Source organism: Leptidea sinapis, chromosome 10 (assembly GCF_905404315.1).
Source record: "Leptidea sinapis chromosome 10, ilLepSina1.1, whole genome shotgun sequence".
Lineage (NCBI taxonomy): Eukaryota > Metazoa > Arthropoda > Insecta > Lepidoptera > Pieridae > Leptidea > Leptidea sinapis.
The window spans coordinates 3,876,448-3,895,877 of record NC_066274.1 but is presented as its reverse complement, the minus strand read 5'-3'; the positions used below and the strand labels follow the sequence as shown (position 1 = coordinate 3,895,877).

Here is a 19,430-nt window from a genome sequence, read left to right as displayed (position 1 = left end):
ACGACCAACAAATATATTGACAATTATATATTTGTATGAGAAATTGGGCTATGCAACTATCATACTTATATCTATGTATTGAGTACTCTATCAACTACATAAGTTCTCTACTCTATGGTGCATTAAATTATTGTGTGATGAAAATATAATATATTTGAATATTTAATATTTTGTTCAAGATAATTATAAATCTATGCACAATACTAGTCAAATATAATAGTATATAATAGTCAAATATTGCTTAAAATATAATCTTCTATGATTTATCCATTTTTTTTTATTATTTCAGTCAAATACTTATAATGTGTTGTTGTTTGATACTCTTGTGATGGAATGATATAAAATTGAAATGTTACTAGAAATAGAAAATGTATTATGTGGAAACTCTTTCCAAAAGATCGAATATTAACTAATATTTTTTACGCCACCACGCCTATATCATGAAGTAACATAAGACAAATAAAACAGTACTGCTTGAAGTGCAATAATTGTTAATACCTGTGGATATTGATTATAATGTAACGCAGAACTTACATATTATAAAATAAATACGTTTAATCAAAATAAACGGTGCATTTTAATGCAACGCATGGTACAGTCATTAGTCTATCTCGCTCACATGCATGCTATTAAAATGAGTTAGAAGACCCAGGGGATAGAGTTGTTAATACTCACGAACAAATACTCCACTAGGCACAAGCCAGTAATTCAGTAGTCAATTCAGTTTGCGTAGAGTCGTTGTGCAGTGCGGACGTATTAACTGTCGTAACGCGTTTCGTATTTACAAACTTTGTCGTGTTATTTTGGTTATGAATACCTCTCGGGTAGCCATTGTATAACATGCCTTGAACATTCGTGGCTCGAGAGCGATAATTATATATTATTTTTTGTTGAGTTTTTTATTTGGTGTGTGTGTAGCCTTGTTTTGTTTCTATTTTGGCGTTTATGATGTAACTGACAGAAGTCCCTAGAATGGGATCTGGGAGCTGATTGAAAACACTTCAACACAACAATGATGGTGAGTAACTGATCTAATTAACAACCTTGACAGCTCTAAGTTACTTCAAGTTCACCTGTAATATTTTAAATCACATTTAATTAATGTATAGATACTTTTGATTGTACGCTTTGTTTTTAGCTCTGAAAATGGTTGATTTTCGCTTGTGTTTTTATCAATTGTCAAATGTTAAGGTGTATATTATACTTCAAGTTTAGCAGTGTTGATAAGATTACGCCAAAATACCTACCGCTGACAAGATAAGTGTCCGTACAAATGAATTACATTTGGTACTTAATATGTTGAACTAACTTAAGTGTAAATTAGGTTGACTAAACGATTTATAAACATTAATTATATCTCAGTCTTATTGAGTCTTTATCTGTTTCTGTTATATATTTTTTTACGAGAAACAGTGACGAGACAGTCAAGACTTAATCGTAATTGATAAGTCTTGCTCTTTACAATGTAGTGTCAACCCGAGATTTTGAAAAACCCCAAATTATGAGCAGTCTCACTTTGAGACATAAGATTTTAAGTTTATCTCGACTGCTCTCAACCTCAGCCCCACTGAAAACGTGCTCTGCAAAGATCTCGAAACGTCAGGTTAAAGAAAATAATACTAAAAAGTAACTTTTTTGTAAATATAGCGTCAATTACACGCGTTATAATCCTTTAAACAGTTTTTTTACTTATATGTGTAACACAAAATACAGTATATTATTAAGATAATTTATATTTATACAGTTAATTTTTTATTACTTTTTATGAAATATTTGATATTTAAAATGCTTTTCAACTTTAAACAAGATTTATATATTGGATGCAGTACCTTACAACGTAATCTATTATATTACAGCTGTTGTAAAAGAAGTACTTTCTTGAATGTACTTCTCCAGAACTCTACTTTTTCCGAACCTATGTTAGATGCATAATATAAATTTAATATTTATTATGACGATTCAAAAGCGCTTAAATTAAGCCTATTTGAATAGAATTTATGTGAGTTTGACCAGTAACGGAATACAGGTTCGATCCCCGCTCGAAATATTGCAACCGATTTTATCACCATTCATCAAATGGGTTTAAGTAAAGTTATTCGAGTATTAAAATTCTCAAGTTGCCCGATGGACATAACTGGACCACTGAATAATATTTGTATGGTTGTTGTGATTGCTCATATCGGCTTCACTTTGTGAAGTTACAATAAAGACTCATTTGAAGTCCTAGATAATTATTATTATCTGCTTACTGTAGACAAAACAAACATGAGCATACAATAGTTAGTTATGAGTGCCACAGTCAGCCGCGAAAGGAATGAAATATCGTAAAGGGTCTCGTACAGATATAATAACGAAGAATGCGGAGAACGAAGGAAAGAGTGTGTGGAGAGGAGAGGAGAGGAGTGAATGAGATGGGTGTGTTTTCGCGGACTTTAGTTCGCAGCACAAAATCCTTAAATAGTAAGAAAATTAAGGGCGCTCTACATTAAATGAAGTAAAAATCTAAGACAATGAAAAACAAAATAAAATCCATGTTTATTATTAGGTTCTTGAAAAGAGTTGGTGTGGAAAAATGAAGGACGAATTAGATCCGAAAAGTTTCATAGTGTCCTTGAGAAAATTAGTCCTATTTACACCACGAATTGGAAAGTAAGTAGGTATGTTATCTTAACGTTAAAACTTACGTTAATTTTTCCTTAGTCTTACAATATATAATTTACCCTTATAACTAAGAGTGAACTCTATATAGCATATCTTGAAGTAAAATGAAATAAAGGAAGTATTTTATTTTGAAATATGTAGAAAAATTATAATGTTAATTAATTAATATAATGTTTCCAACGGGAATCGAATCACTCGCTAAAACCTAAACGATATATTATGTAATTACAAAACAGGCAACATTTCCAACGTTGATTTAAACACTTGAACTTCGGTTATAACCAACACGTTATCAAAAACTATTCTCTAACTAATCATTGGGTTTATGAAGTGGTTTTAAATCCTATTTTGAATAGAAGTATCTGAATTTGAAATTGAATTATGTAAAACTGAATGCGATTGATGCATCACGGTCTCTCGTGTAACGCTTAAAGAGTCTCCTTTAGTCGAGCGTTACATAGCTAAGAACGACGTCGACATACCTAAGATGTTTTCACATCAAAAAAACTGCAATTTTCCAATTTGCAAAACCTCAATTTAAAACTATAGTACACATTATACTGCTTCTTGCTTAGATAATTTATACGTCTGCATAGACTGTGACAGCTGTGAAGACGTCGAAACAAATAGCGGTGAACTGTTAACCTCTATTTTCAGCAACGCACTCACACTATAACAAAGCGACTGGTACGTATCGCGTCGTCACATCTGTCATGCATATAGGTTACGTCTTATACTCGAGATACATCAAATAAATAATATAACTAATAAACTTGGCCTCTTGTCATGCGTTGCCTAACAGCAAGAGGCTCTATCTAAACGTAAAAATTATCTAAGGCTTAGTGCATCCAACAATATTTATAATTTTAATTATCCAACGCCCAGCATACGTCTATATTTGTACAAACAAACCATGTGACGTCCTAGCTACCTGATAATATAACCTTGAAGAAGTCGCTCTATGTAGAGACAGTCAGTGTACGGTGTGCTGCCAACATTACGTCTCTATAATGTTGATATCGCGAGCATTGAGTAATTTATTAATTGAAATAGCGTGTTATAGAATAAATAGTACCTACTTGTGTTGTACTAGGACTCTCTGAGCATAAATGTACGAAATTTCTTATAGTTTCTGTGACAAAGAACGCATAGATATATAGCAAATGTTCCAAGGGCGTAGTTACGATTTTTTAAGGTGTTGACACACCAGGAATAAATCTAAGGTATATATGGGAATCTAAATTCAACCATTAATAGTCCAATCTTATAAAATTTGCCTCTCAATGTAATCAACTTGATTATTAATAAGGTACCTACGCATTATTACCTTATGATATCGCAGTTATCGGCAAAACATTAACATGAATGATAATTAACAAACCATTAAAACTCAAGGTCATCCCATTTCTGAAAGAAATAACCCAAGATTTCTAAGATGCGATTGCTTGATTGTTAAATTTAGTGTAATATCAACACATTATATATACTTTTTACCTAAATATTTAGTAGAGATCTCAAAATCAAGTTTTATACATAGAATTTTGCTCTAGTAGTATAGCGCTACTAAAAATTACATACTTTACATACACAATTGTTTATGATATACCAATATAAAACCAAATAAGAAGTCGAAAATATGTCAGTCTTAATGAGTCTTACATCTTTGTGCCGTTTGGTGTTGAGACACTTGGCCCGTGGAGCCCAGAGGCGCGGAGAATGTACTAAGTACTATCTTCTCACCTTAATAAGGCAAAGGCTGGAAACTCTGGCAGCTATTTCGGTCATCGGATTAGCCTAGCTATCCAACGTGCAACAGCAATGCTTCCCCGCAATGATAGTTTTAATTTTATGTAATCATAGTATTGTAAACATAGTTATAAGATTAGTTTTGTTTGAATAAATCAAATTGATATAAAAAAGAGCGCAGTTATAATACAGGAACAGTTTTTGCGCCGATTCTCCTATTTCAGCGGGCCTTTTATTAGCGGTGGTAGCACAAAACAGCAATTAAAATTCATACTAGAGCGCCTGAATCGACACACGCACACATGCACATGATTGACACGGCCGATAAACAATCTTGGGAAGACAAAATTATTGAGTGCCACGCCGTACGCCGCCGAGACTGGTCGCTGTCCGAGTTAAATGCGCTGCGCCGCGCCGCGCGCCGTCTGCAGCGTCAATATTTTTTGCTTTGAAGGAGGCCACTGAGTTGTAAAAGCAGAGGACGTGCCCTCCCTGGACCCTCTGAGGATCCCACACCTTTTAAAAGTAATAGGTCTCTCTCTCTCGGCACAGTAACACGTTTCCTTGTTAGGCGCGCCAGCGCCAGATCGCACAATAGATCCTAGGATTAAGGTGCATTGAAATCCCCAAATCTGAATTTAAAAAAAAGACCATTGAGTTACTACGCTGCTGTTTTATATTAGGTACTCTTATTGTGGTGGTAGTGTTTTATATCGACATAAAAATATATCAAAAGCAAAAAAATAGAAATGAATTATTAAATATCTTTTTTTATGAAAATAAGGGACGAGACGAGCAGGACGTTCAGCTGATGGTATGGACCTTGTGACATAAGATGTTAAGTCTCATTTGCCCAGTAATTTCACTAGCTACAGCGGCCTTCAGACCGGAACACAGTAAAGCTTACACGTTACTGCTTCACGGCAGAAATAGGCACCGTTGTGGTACCCATAATCTAGCCGGCATCCGGTGCAAAGGATTTTGATCAACAATGTTTCTGATACAAGAGCAGTTACGTAAAAATGTTTCGAAGTAGATCACCCAAATAACTACACATTTCCGAAGTTCCTGTTACTTAAAGAACACTTTTCCAGTTTTGTGAAATATGAAATAAGTTCTATTCACTCGCTTTATCAAATTCAATACAATGTATTGATATTGTGTATTTTATACATATATACGAATTCGCTAAGAACTTTTTATTTTTATGCTTTTGTAGAATTATTATAAAACTCAATTGTATCTAGATTATTATTATCATGTAACTGATTCTAGGGTTGGGCACAGATAGGGGCAGGGGCGTGCATTGGTTTTCTAACAAGGTAGGCACTGTACATTCAACTAGTTGCGCTTTAGTCCAACAGTAAGTTTTGAGGTCTATATATTGAAGTTGTATATCAAATATGCAATCTTGGACTGCCTATGGTCGGTATTTAGTATCTAGAACGTAAGAAGAAAGTAGATCGTAAGAAAAAATTTAATTAGTGGGTGTTTCAAAAAAGTTTGGTTATAGAACCAAATTTAACTATAATTATCAACCTTGACATCTTAACCTAGGTTCTTCGCGAGGTAGGCACTGCCTAATTGCCTATATAGTATGCACGCCCCTGGATAGGGGTAGATGTGTGACACGATATTATGTCGCTCGACCTTGTAAAGCATGTGAATTTATTGAAAAAAAAAAATGAAATTGATCTTTGGAATTATTTTAAATTAGTTTGGTAGACTTTTTATATACCTATTACACTAAAACTATCCGTTAAGGAAACGTTTTCACTTAAATAATTGATTGACAAATAAAATTTATTAAAAAAATAGAGCTATATCAGCTCTGTCTATGAAACTGAGATTACTATATAAAGTATTATATCTTGCTATGATATAGCTCTATAAACTTGATATATAATGTCACATATGAACCTCCAGCTATAAGACTTTAGCCCATTAAGTGTTCTCTATGTTTGTTTATGTAAGTCTGTATGTTTTCTGAAAATTAAATAAAAAAATATAATATAGCGTTATATATTATAGCTACGTATGTCTGTGATGACGCTTAATCATGTAAACACATCGACAGTGTGGTAGGTAGGTAGCCGCTGTTGTTTCTAGGAACAAACTCATGTGTTGGTGTGAGTAACAATAGCTTTTTTTGTCACAAGTCGAAATGCCTCAAGGTCTGTTCTTAGAGGTTTTTTGCCCATTGCTCTGTGTCGATAACTTATGTCTTATTGTATTATATTCATGATGTACGTATAGTAACGGATTTCTTGATCCAAGCTCAGACAAATCTTTGACTTTATCTCTTACTCTTTATATCTGTCTTACTTCTAGTAGATTCAGAAACAAAGATTTTATTATGAAATCCGTAATAAATTTGCGAAGGATGGTTGACCCGTGTAAATTTATTAATTTAACATTTCTACCACTTGGAATGTACCATCGACAAACTTTATACATGATGACCCACATTGCTAATAAATAATTTAATTTTCAAATCACAATTCTATGTTGCACGAAAATAATTGTATGACAATTGTTGGACTGTCAGTCACTAACAAAAAAACCATCGACTTAAAAAAAACTATTCCAAAACAAGAGATAAAATATGCACTAAAAAGTAAAAAAAATAACTGCGTATTTTTATAAAATCTAATTAATCTACTTCTAGTTACAATTATTGATAATTCTCTTCCTCTCGCCTTGTCACGTAGCGCGTGTGACAAAAGCACATCTCACCTACAACTAAGTATATGCCTAGCTACAAACCTACCTTGGCATCAGCCAATTGGAGTCGGTATCAACCGACTCCAAAAATTACAATATTTGTAACTAGAATTAGATTAATTAGATTGTATAAAAATACGCAATTATTTTTTACTGTTTAGTGCATATTATATCTATTGTTTTGGAATAGTTTTTTTTGAAGTTGGTAGTTTTTCCGTTAAATTTATTTTTTGGTTTTTAGTGAATCGTATTGTACACTGACAAATAATTTGTCTTAATATGTGTATCCAAATGTTTTGAGGTTTCTTTAGTGTTAATTCTGACAGTATTTGTCTTTAATCAATTCGTGTTTAATTAATATGTGTAGACCTACTAAATATTGCAATGGAGCAATGAACGTAAGCGCATTGAAATTTGATTACAAACAGTTTGAAATTCTGCAAAAGCTCTTACTGTATGTCGTTAAGGAGTTCCATTGACCATCATATTCGACTACGACAATTATTTGACCATAACGACGTTATATAACAAACGGTCGGTAAAGCCGTTTTTTTCGTACCTAGTTGTTTTGAGATTTCTCAAAATCTACCGGTCCGAATTCAAAGTCTAAGCAAACTTTGTCTAGCCCTTTCGAATATCACCAACCGCTTTGAAGTCAGTCGAACCTTTCAAAAGTTGTAAGAGGTTTACAGACATCCATACATGCAGTCACACACACATCTACAGACGTACGGACACCATCGCGGGAACAGTCAGAATAAACTTGACATTTACAAACTCTTCAATAATAATATACCTCACGATTTAAACCTTTTCGTTCTAACACACCGATGTGCATCCTTTAACATTGTAATCACAAGAACAAACCGACTGTAGATCTTTCATTAGTAGTGTTTGGTTTAAATACACATATTTAAATCAAATACAATCAAAGATAGTTCATTTAGATTATAAAATGTCACCTTTGATGTAGTCAAGGTTACAGCATTTCACCATCTACCACAGCTTCGAAAAAGTTGAGCGTTAACGAGAAGTAGTACTTAGCCCCATGGCCACGATCATTTCCCTACAAAATCTATTTTTAACAGGTAGGTTTTTAGGCAAGTCCAACATACCATTTCGGACTGAGCCACGGTGGAGAAAAATTTACATTCTAATAAATGGTACTCTTTTTTTAATCTATCCTGTTTACATCTCTCTCTCTCTCTCTCTCTGCGGTTGTTCTCTAATGATTGAGGATAGTGATACATCTATCAATCTGCCTTCATCGATGTCTGTCTTAAAAACTTAGTAGAAGGTGGGCCTTTCACTCAATCGTTCCATCTGATAGGGAACCGTCCGTGGTCTCTTTGCTTTCAATGTTCCCAACTACTAATTACTCAACATCTGTAAAATCCAATAAACACTCTCCGTCTTCTAGAAAACATTTGCAAGCCTACCTCCTTGAATCGATAAGAAAGCAAAACAGTTTTTTTTCGTATCTATTGTCACAGACGCACTCTAAATTTTAATCTGTTAAATATTCAATTATCCATCAAACGTCACGCTGGCTATTAGCTTAAGTCATGCTTAAACTTTCTCCGCTGAAAGTTAATTCAGGTTTCGTTACGAGTGATTGGCCTGTGACAATAGAGATTTGCTATCACGATCACTATGTCACATCACTGTTTGTATTTAACAATAGGCTTTGCATTTATGAGTAAGGCCCGGTTTCCACCAAAGCGGAGAGGAGAGGAGATGTCTCATTTTTATTATGTGCCGCGAGCAAGCAAGCGGCGCGGCAGAGGGGAGAAGTGAAATGTTTACATTACATTAAAAACAAAAGAGTTACCTAATGAGATTGGTTGACACACATGACAGACTTTAATGACCTTGACATTTTCTTTTCAACAAAAACAAAATTTAAAAAGCAAGTAAATGACATTTTAAGTGAACAGGATTAACATATTCTTTTTTTAATGTAAAATCTCATTAGGTAACTCTTTTGTTTAAATGTAATGTAATTATGTAAATAACTTAGTTTTTCTTTTTGTACATATTACTTTAATTAATGTTAAACTTTGTTATTCATCATGTAAGATACTAGTAACTATAAAATTAACCTGTGGATAACGGTGTGGGTTCTCACTAAAATTAATTTGATATCTACTATACTTTGAAATTGTAAAATGTATTGTGTGAACTGTTTGTTGTCCCTAAGAAGTAATATAAAATAAATGTCTGTACCCGGCGCCCCTTTCCCCGCACCTTCTCCCCGCGTTTTCACATTTCGTTTCTTCCGTATTTTTAACCAACTTTAGTAATTTTGCGAAGTATTAACTGAAAAAAAGGAGCAGGTCCAAAAATATTCTTATAGAATTACATTAGCATAGTATAGTCGATAATATAGTGTTTATTGCTATTGATGTCCGTTTTTATTTAATTTAATTTTTATAATATTTTCTGTTAAGATTGTTTGTTTCCTCTTCCTCAAGCAAATTAAAATATATAAATTTTGTAACGACGTTACGTCTTATTTCGTATACATCAGTTGACTGATTTCGAGCTCTCACAGCTCACATCTCCGCTATACAAAGCTTACATCTCCTCCCCACTGCATATCTCCTCTCCGCTTTGGTGGAAACCGGGCCTTATGCGTTTTAAAACGACACTGATATATTCGCGGAAGAAAGAGTGCTGCAAATTATACGAAGGCTTATTTTTATAAATTGTATTAGATTTTATCAATATAACAGTAATGATTAAAAAAAGTTGGGTCATTGTGGGAAAGTTGGAAGGGAAAAAATCACGAGATCTGCAAGTAGATGAATTCACCAATTTTATAACATAAATGACCACAAATTGGGAATGGAGCGACCGCCCTCAGGCTATTAAATAATAAGTTTAATTGCACGATATAAGATTATAACCATATTTTTTATAAAAAAAAGACCGCTAAGTTTGTTGCGCCCGCTCTTCCCAGGTCTGAGGCATTCTTTTTGGAATGGGTGGTAGTTTTTTACTTTCGAAAAGTGATGTCAATCTAGTTTGAATAAAAATATTTGACAAAATATTTTATATTTTATTAAGATTAGCGGAAAAAAAATAATGCTGGGAGAGTTTTTTTGCGCCGCTTCTTCTCTCTCAGAGCGCCATTTGTTTACGAAGCGGTAGTAGTAGTAGAAATGACATCAAAAAGAATTCAAAAGGAATCCATTTTGAGAAAATAAATTACTTTTATGCCTATAAATAAGGCTATAAATGCCTATAAAAATTATTATGCATTCTTAAGTTTTCTATCTACACAACAATACCACACAATTCAATTAATAGTTTATAGAACAGAAGTCGCCTTCGATAAAAATTTCCCCTCCTCCTGAAAACTCTTGAGTCTTCGGAAAATTCAAATTGATCACTCATAGAGATCACTCTCTTTGTTCACCGAAGATTTTTGAATATAATTTAATTATAATAATTAAAAACGCAATATTTTTATATGCCCCTCTTATTTTTATTAAAAATATTTGATTTCAATTTAAAGGAAATAAGGAAATCATGTAGGAATAGTACTTTATCATTACATAATTGTCCCGCGAAGTTATAGCTTGTAAGCTATATAATATATATACACACAAGCTGTTACCAGTGACTTCGTGCGCGTACAATAGTTACTTTGGGCAGCATTTTTTATTGCTTAATAAAGGTACTCACTTTGCAGAGAATACACAACAAATTACCGTGGTTTATACATTTTTATAAGCTACCAACTATAGAACTTTCAGCCCCCTTTTTCATCCCTACAAAATAAAACTTTAAAATGCTAAATCAACATGGTGTTATCTGTCTATAACAACTTTCATACAAACTTCCACCCCCTATTTCAATTCCACCAAGCCTTTTAGTCTATGTCCTTTTTAGATAAAAGATAGCATATGTCCTTTCCCAAGCTCTTGTCTATCTCTATAATAAATTTCAACAAAATCGGTTTAGTTGTTTAGGCATGAAAGCATAACAAAGAAAACATATCTACATTCACATTTATAATATTAGTAGGGACGTCAGAAGTGAAACCTGCATTGTGCATGAACCTCTAAACTGCATATGAAGTCCTGGTACATGTTGCTAGGATGAGACATGATTTCACCACTATGAAAGACATTACTATCATACCTACCACCATATTTATGTTTTCCTGGTGCCTATGTAGTAATACGTAATGCGCATGACCTCAGAATGTATTAAGGTATACTCGCGTCACACATAAGACATCTTTTCTTCAACTATGACCGCCTGGTTCCAAAACACTGTATAATGCTTCCTATTTCCTATATCCCACGTTAAATCTTATTATGAATTTTTGTGGCTGTCTCTTTTTACTGTCGCGCTTTTTCGTTCCATCAACTTTCAAATCACAGCGATGCTAAAGAAGTTTTCGCTTCATAAACTTAATTGTTTGACACCAGTTTGAATATGATACAAGAAACCATGTTTGGTCAATTCCCTATATGTAACAAAGCTATTAAATGCAAATTTTAATTATGAATGCTGAGCTTCATCTACATTGAGATGTGAAAATCTCGTTAAGGGTTGAGTATAAGCACATCTATAATTCAGAACACAAGCCTCCGTATGCCCGTTCATCTAAACTTAAGGATATCGTGTGAAGATAAGGCTGAACCACACTACACCGTTTCTAAGAACAAACGAACATTTTGTTTGATGTCAAACCAATGCAATATTTTCGTTACTTAATCAAATAGCATATAGAATAAAGTATCACTTGTATTAATGAACATATCATTTAATATAATTTTATTGCTCCAGTCAAGATAAAATAGAATATTTCTACCCTTTCCTCCCTCATATAACATATTATTATCCGAAATTAACTGTAATACTATTTTCTTGTTTTAGATTGAATCTCTTATATAGTATATGTTTACTACAACAACAAAATTTTAATGACTGAATGTAGATGAAAAGTAATTTTTAGTTAAATCTATTTTAACTGATTATTTTTTTTCTTTCTATCCACTTTACGTTGTTACGTTGGACAGCTAAGTGAAACCAATATGAAATTATCTTTATTCAAATAGGCATATGAAAAACTTTCGAAGCGTTATGTGATTTTTTTATCACTACCACCTATAAGGAGACACATAATAATTATGATTAAAAATAGACAAGAATATCCACCATTGCTGTTTTACATATACCTTAATGATTTAAGTCAAAACAATCAAAAAGTAATTTAACATAAAAATAAGTAATAAGAACTTTAAAATATCTTAAGTTTGAACAGAGAGTTTCTTGCTCCGATTCTTCTCTCTCGTGCTAGTGTTTAAATTTAATACATTTTGCCTTTTATGCATGTTGCGGAAGCAACGTCGAATTTTATTAGAATACTTATTTAAAAAAAATACTTTTTTATCATAACCTCACTCGAACTGATTCGAAATGCTGAAATATTCAAGAGAATCGCTCAAAAATTCTCCTTTTAAACTACAATGATTTAATACAATGAAACTAACAAAAAACAACAGTTTAGAAACACATATATATTACAACCATATGTGTACGTGCCCTTAGCTGAAGCTTACTGAAATTCGCGTTGAATAAGAAATAAGTTGCGTATTATCCTGAGTTTGGATTTCTTGAGATTGGATCTTGTTATATTCTGTGAATACTCTGAATATTGCTGATCATAATCTATACTAATCACTCTATCTTCAGCTTGCACGTGTTTGACAATCATTGGTATTTAAGTTTTAATATAATCAAAAAGTTATTAACTGTTAACCATATCATCAACAGAGAAGAAATAGAAAGAAGAATTAAAAAGTCTTGGGAAAAGTTCTGGTCACATAAATTTGATTAAAAAGGATCCTTACAAATAGGAAAAGGTGATCAGTGGTCCTTCAGGTAATAGATACCGAGGTAGACCCAAAATGAGGTGGGAGTGATGAAGTTTACCCAGTGTCAGGAAAAACTAGCTGGAGGAAGCAAAGTCAGCAAGAAATGACATCAAAAAGAATTCTAAAGGAATCAATTTTGAGAAAATAAATGCCTTTTATGCCTTTTGTAATCAAACTTAAATAAAATTGTAATGTTTTTAATATTACAATCCAAAAATATTTCTCTAGAAAATGGTAAATTCTGACTTTTTAGTTTTGAATTCTCGTGGCGGGATTGAATGTCATTGCACGTGGTGCACACATTATAATATTGTGAAGTGAAACCATAAAAATATTTGCATGTCTGTCAAGAAGAAACATTCAATTTACAAATATTCATATCAATTCGACCTATGGTTACTTGTACTATTATATTATACTAGTGGACCCAACAGACGTTGTCCTGTACACATGTTTTAAATTTGAAAAATCGGTCCAGCCGTTAGTAGCAGTTCACTAACATACACATGAGCAGGAGAATTATATTATATGGGCGGAATTGAGAATCTAAACCAATCTCAAATTCACTGAAACAAACAAAAAAGTCATCAAAATCAGTCCAGCCGTTTAGGAGGTAGTTTAATTGTGAATCTAAACCATTTTCGAATCCACCTGAAGACACACACCAATCTCAAATTCACTGGAACACACAAAAATATCATCAAAATCGGTCCAGCCGTTTAGGAAGTAGTTCAATTGTGAATCTAAACCATTCTCGAATCCACCTGAACACACACAGAAAGTTTCATTAGAATCGGTCCAGCCGTCTAGGAGGAGTTCAGTGACATACACACGCACACAAGAATTATATATATAAAGATATTCTGTGCTTTAGTTCAAAAGATAAATATCACTGCCACCAGCGCCTCCTATGGGGCACTTATGTAACTATATTCGTCGGAGTGATCATGTCACCCTTCTTACGTGTGCAAAGTATTTCAACTGGGCTAACTGTTCTCTAGTTTTAGATGTAAACACACATTCTCTTTTATTAACAAGGCGTCCCATGGCTATGCCATATGAAGGGAAAGTCCTTAAATATTGTAGATGTTACATTATACTGAAAAAAGACTTTATATTAACTTAAAAAAAGCAATTGTGTGGTTTTATCGTCGCCCGACCGTCACGCGACATGCAACACACAGACGAAAAAGTTTGAGACGATGTAATAAAAGTTTCACTTTAATAAACAATTCAAACTGCATTTATAGATTTCTTTATTCGAATTTTTACTATTCGCGGTTTTAAAAAATACGACTCAATTCCTATATTCGCGGCTAAAGATTTCTTTATTGGCGGATCTAATCCGTACATCGGTAGGTACATACGTATTAATAAAAAGGATGCCAAAAGGTATCCAACTCATATATATTTTGATGCATTTTGAGGCATATTTTGATGTGTGACCTGCAAATCATACAGAGAAATACAGCATCCTGTAGAAGTACAGTTTCATCTGATAGCGAAATCTTCCTTCAATAATATCTACTTTTGTTATCTAAAAACTATAAAGTCCTTGTAAAAGCGGCAAGATTTAGCGCTTTTTCGCAACCGCAATAATTCCAAACCTAGGGTTGCCACATGTAGAGTATGTCTGATTTCAGAGATGGTGAATAAATATCACTATTTATCCTATTTTTTTTTCTTCTTCCAACAATTTGACATTTTTACGTTACATTATAAAGGGACTAATTATAGCTGCGTTTAGAAGAGAAGTTAAACTAATGTACGGATTTAAATAGGGATTACGCCAAGGAGTGCAGTTTAGTCCAACTTGAGAGATAGGATAGATTTTATTTCGATTTGCGACCCATAATTATTTTTATTTCCAATATTTGTTTAGTGTGGACATATTTTATGTGAGTGAATTAATTGACGCACGGTTTGACAGTTCTGCTATGAAACAATTTCATTATAATAACAGGGAGCGTATTTTTTCGAAATAATTCTTGATGTTATGAAATATTACTTCATAAAAAACAGTATTTTGTTTATTATATACAGAAGAACGTCTGTCGGTTCAGCTAGTATAATATAATAATATTAATATATCAATGATGTAGAGTACAGAGTACAATAATCTGTTTAAGGGTACGGTTGGCAACCCTACCCAAGCCCGCCGTGATTCTGTTTTATATGACTGTACTGATTTATATAACAAAGCAATATTTGGCCAGACATATACTTTCGATTGGGGGATGTATGAATGTCAAATGAGACAAAAAATAAGAACATTATAGAAGCACAAATTATATGATATTATAAAACTTTAAGTAGCTTAAAATAATCATTTTAATATTCTACATAAGTTAACTTTGTGGGCGTACACGATGCAGTCTCGAACAATGTGTGACGTTGACGTGCCACATGTTCTGTTAAACTTTGCTAATAATTGAAACTAAAATGCCGGATTTCGAAGTAAAACATAGTAAAAATAGTACTGGGATCACATATCATCAGTAAGTATTTTGTATTTTATTAATTTCAATACCATTGAAAGTCAAGATGCCACACACACAAGCATCTAATAGTTGCCGTAATAAAAAAGCAATTGTTCTTAGGTAGTGCGGTATCTAGTTGGAGCACCGCTGAGACCAATCCTTTATCTAAGACGGTAATATTAGAGTCGCTTTCCTTTTCTATCCTGCTGTATCTTCGTGAGAGATGTTCCTTTCTCGCTTGCTTTATACCATAGTATATTGTACTAGTGGCTGTACCCTATTGGCTCACAGAAACGAATTATAGAGCGAAATATCTTTGGTATTGTTGGCAACAATATGGCGTAGCACAGATGTCTGGATGAGATTCAGTATAACTGACAATCCGTTGCCAACACTAATACCTATGTATCTATAGCTCTGTGATATCATTATATTAATATTGGCATTCTAAATAAGTTACAAGCTAGCCAGTATAGGTGCATAGATAAACGTATTTCAATTAAAATTGGCACAAAGATTATAATTTGGATACATTGGAAACTATTTGTTAAATATATTGACGACCCCTATAGCCCAGTGGTTAGTGACCATGCCTACTGAGCTAGAGGTCCTGAGTTCGAATCCCGGTTGGTGCAATCATTGATATGATGAATATGACTGTTTGTTTCCAAGTCATGGATGTTTATTTGTATTTATGTAGGTATGTTTAAGTAAGTAAATTGTATTAAATATATCGGTCTTGTATCCATAGTACAGGCTTTTTCTAGTGTGGGTCAAGATAATTTGTGTAAGATTGTGTCAATATTATTATTATTAATTATATATTCCATCTACTAGGCTCCGTAAAATTGGTAAATCTTTTAAAGTGGATTGTGGTTTATTTAATAATAAACTCCCAAATGAAATTAAAAAATTTCGATGTGTTGTAAAAAATAAATTAACATCTTAGGGCTATTACAATGTGAAAGACTATTTGAATGATAAAGATACTTGGAATTAATGTTCTAAATTTTGTTAATGAATATTGTTATTCTCATTTGAATGCTATTGTAACTTTTGTACTTCATCCTGACTTGCACTAAATAACTTATAAAGTTTTACAGTGAATAAAGATTTTTTGACTTTGTCTTTGACTAATTAGTTAATGATCAAAACATATCGGAGTTAGTTAATGATTTACCATACCTTATTCAAAATAAACATGATATTATACTATTTGCTGACGATACATCTTTGTTATTTAAAATAAAAAGCCAGCAAAAAAATTTCCGTCAGGTTGACGACGATATTGCTGAAGTAGTAAATTGGTTTAATGTTAATAACTTACTTTTAAACGAAAGGAAAACAAAATGTGTAAGGTTTACACTTCCAAATATAAAGCACCAACCAACACCTATAAAAATTAATAATGACAAACTTGATGTAGTAGAAACGACAACATTCCTAGGCATTACATTAGACTTTAAGCTACAATGGGGTGCTCATATAAAAACTTATGTAATCGACTTAGCTCTGCAGTATTTGCGATAAAAAAAATTAGGCAGCTGACAGATGTTGAAACGGACTAGACTTGTATATTTCAGCTACTTTCATTGTGTCATGTCTTACGGAATTATATTGTGGGGTAGGGCTGCAGATATTGAAAACATATTTGTGCTGCAGAAAAGAGCAATTCGAGCAGTCTATAAAATGCGTTCAAGGGATTCATTGAGAGAAAAATTTAGTGAAATAAATATTATGACAGTACACTGCCAGTACATATACGAGAACCCCCTATACGCTCATAAAAATATTAGCCAATTTAAAAAGAATAGTGATATAAACAGTGTCAATACTCGAAACAAACATAAACTCGCAATTCCATCTACTAGGCTGGAGCCTATTGCTAAAAAATTTAGCAATTTTACGGATAAAATGGCAAATTTTTTTAAAGTGGAGTATATTTTATAATAAACTCCCAAATGAAATTAAAATATTACCTATTAAAAAATTTTAATGTCTCGTAAAAAATAAATTACCATCTAAGGCCTATTATAATGTGAAAGACTTATTTGAATGATAAAGATAGTTGGAATTAATGTTCTAAATTTTGTTATACTCATTTGAATGCTATTGTAACTTTTGTACTTCATCCTGACTTGCACTAAATAACTTATAAAGTTTACAGTGAATAAAGATTTTTTTGACTTTGACTATAAATCCTTGCTTTATGTATCATTTACTGACGATGTTCTGTACATAATAAAAAAAAAATCGTATAATCCGTTTTTAGCTGACCTCTACTCGGCGAAAGGAATATTCCTACCTAATTTCAAGTCTCTAAGCCTTATGGTTCCAGAGATATCGTGATGAGTCATTACATAGGTAGAAATGTCAAATGTATATGTTTATTTAGTATATAGTTTCAGTTTTGGTTATTTCAAAAAATAACCAGTATAGATGAACAGAAATGCAAGTATGTAGTTTATTTTCAGTTTGTCGGAGCGTGTTGTAGAACATCGGTACAAATGGATTGTGCGCGGTTATTAACTATCTGTTCTTAAAATCTTACTGTGTCATATATCTAATGAAATCTTTGGGGGAGGCAGCAGTGGACGTCTTCCGGCTGATGATGATGATGATGATATCAAATGAAAGGGCTTGTTATGACATCTCATTGTGTTATTATCGTCGAATAAAAAGTTTTAATTTACTTCATGAAATTAAAATTTACCATAGCCCCTGAACTCGGAAACTACTGGACCTAAAATTATGATAAAATATAACATTCATTATTTAGTTCATTGCTTGTAGGAAAACCTATAAAAATTGTTTCAATTGAAAATAAAGTTCTAAACTCAATATAATAGTAGATTCAAAATTGTCTTACAGTAAGAGTTCCTGTTGTAAGACATACCAGTGGGAGGCTCCTTTGCACCGGATGCCGGCTAGATTATGGGTACTACAACGGCGGCTATTTCTGCCGTGAAGCACTAATGTGTAAGCATTATAGTGTTTGGGTGAGGAGGGCGCCGTAGCTAGTGAAATTAGTGTGCAAATGAGACTTAACATCTTATGTCTCAAGGTGACGAGTGAAATTGTAGTGCCGCTCAGAATTTTTTGGGATTTTTCTAGAATCCTGAGTGTCACTGCATTGTAATGGGCAGGGCGTATCAATTACCATCAGCTGAACGATTGACTTTGGCATACGGAACCCCTCTTCACGCGAGTTCAACTCGCACTTGGCTGGTTTTTATTTTTAAACATATAATTCTTCTCTTTAGACTCTTTACTGAAATCCATTCAGACGAAGCTGCGGGTAAAAAGTAGTGAGCTAACACATTGATGAACTCGACACAAAATGATTTAATCCGTCGTGTAATCTCTGAATAGATCCGCATTGACGTAAAGCATTACTTTAATTTTGCTTATCTTTGCGCTGATCAGCGTATTTCAGATTTATTAATTCAAGTGGACGCTTTATTACGAAAAGATGTTTGAATTTAACCTAGTTTCAAATTTAATATTTAAAATGGGTTTGAGTGCAATCCAAAATAAACATCTAGCTATGGCTTACAACTTCTTATAAATTTAATTCGATAATGCTTGCCCTAGATAGATGATGAACATTTACGGCCTTACAAATAAACTTTAAATAATTCTATCTTCTTCTTCTTGAGGTGCCATCTCCTTCCGGAGGTCGGCTATCATTAGTGCTATTTTTATCTTTGACACAGCAGCTCGGAACAGGGATCCTGTGCTTAGGTTGAACCATGTCCGGAGATTCTTAAGCCACGAAGTACGCCTTCTTCCGGGTGGATGCATTCCCTGAATTTTTCCTTGCATGATGAGTTTTAGCATTTTATCATTACGCATGATGTGGCTAAAGTACTGCAGCTTGCGTTTCTTGACAGTATTCAAGATCTCTACCTTTTTGTTCATCATC

General features: G+C 33.1%; 1 protein-coding gene across 1 annotated transcript in view; it reads left to right on the top strand.

Moving 5' to 3' along the window:
* Nucleotides 1–706: 706 nt before the first annotated feature.
* LOC126966473 (uncharacterized) overlaps nucleotides 707–19,430 on the top strand; it is a 118,923-nt gene continuing 100,199 nt past the window's right edge. The window contains exon 1 of the mRNA XM_050810541.1: nucleotides 707–1,018. Within this exon, the coding sequence (XP_050666498.1) occupies nucleotides 1,013–1,018 (6 nt within the window). The 5' untranslated portion in view covers nucleotides 707–1,012. The remainder of the gene's footprint in view (nucleotides 1,019–19,430) is intronic.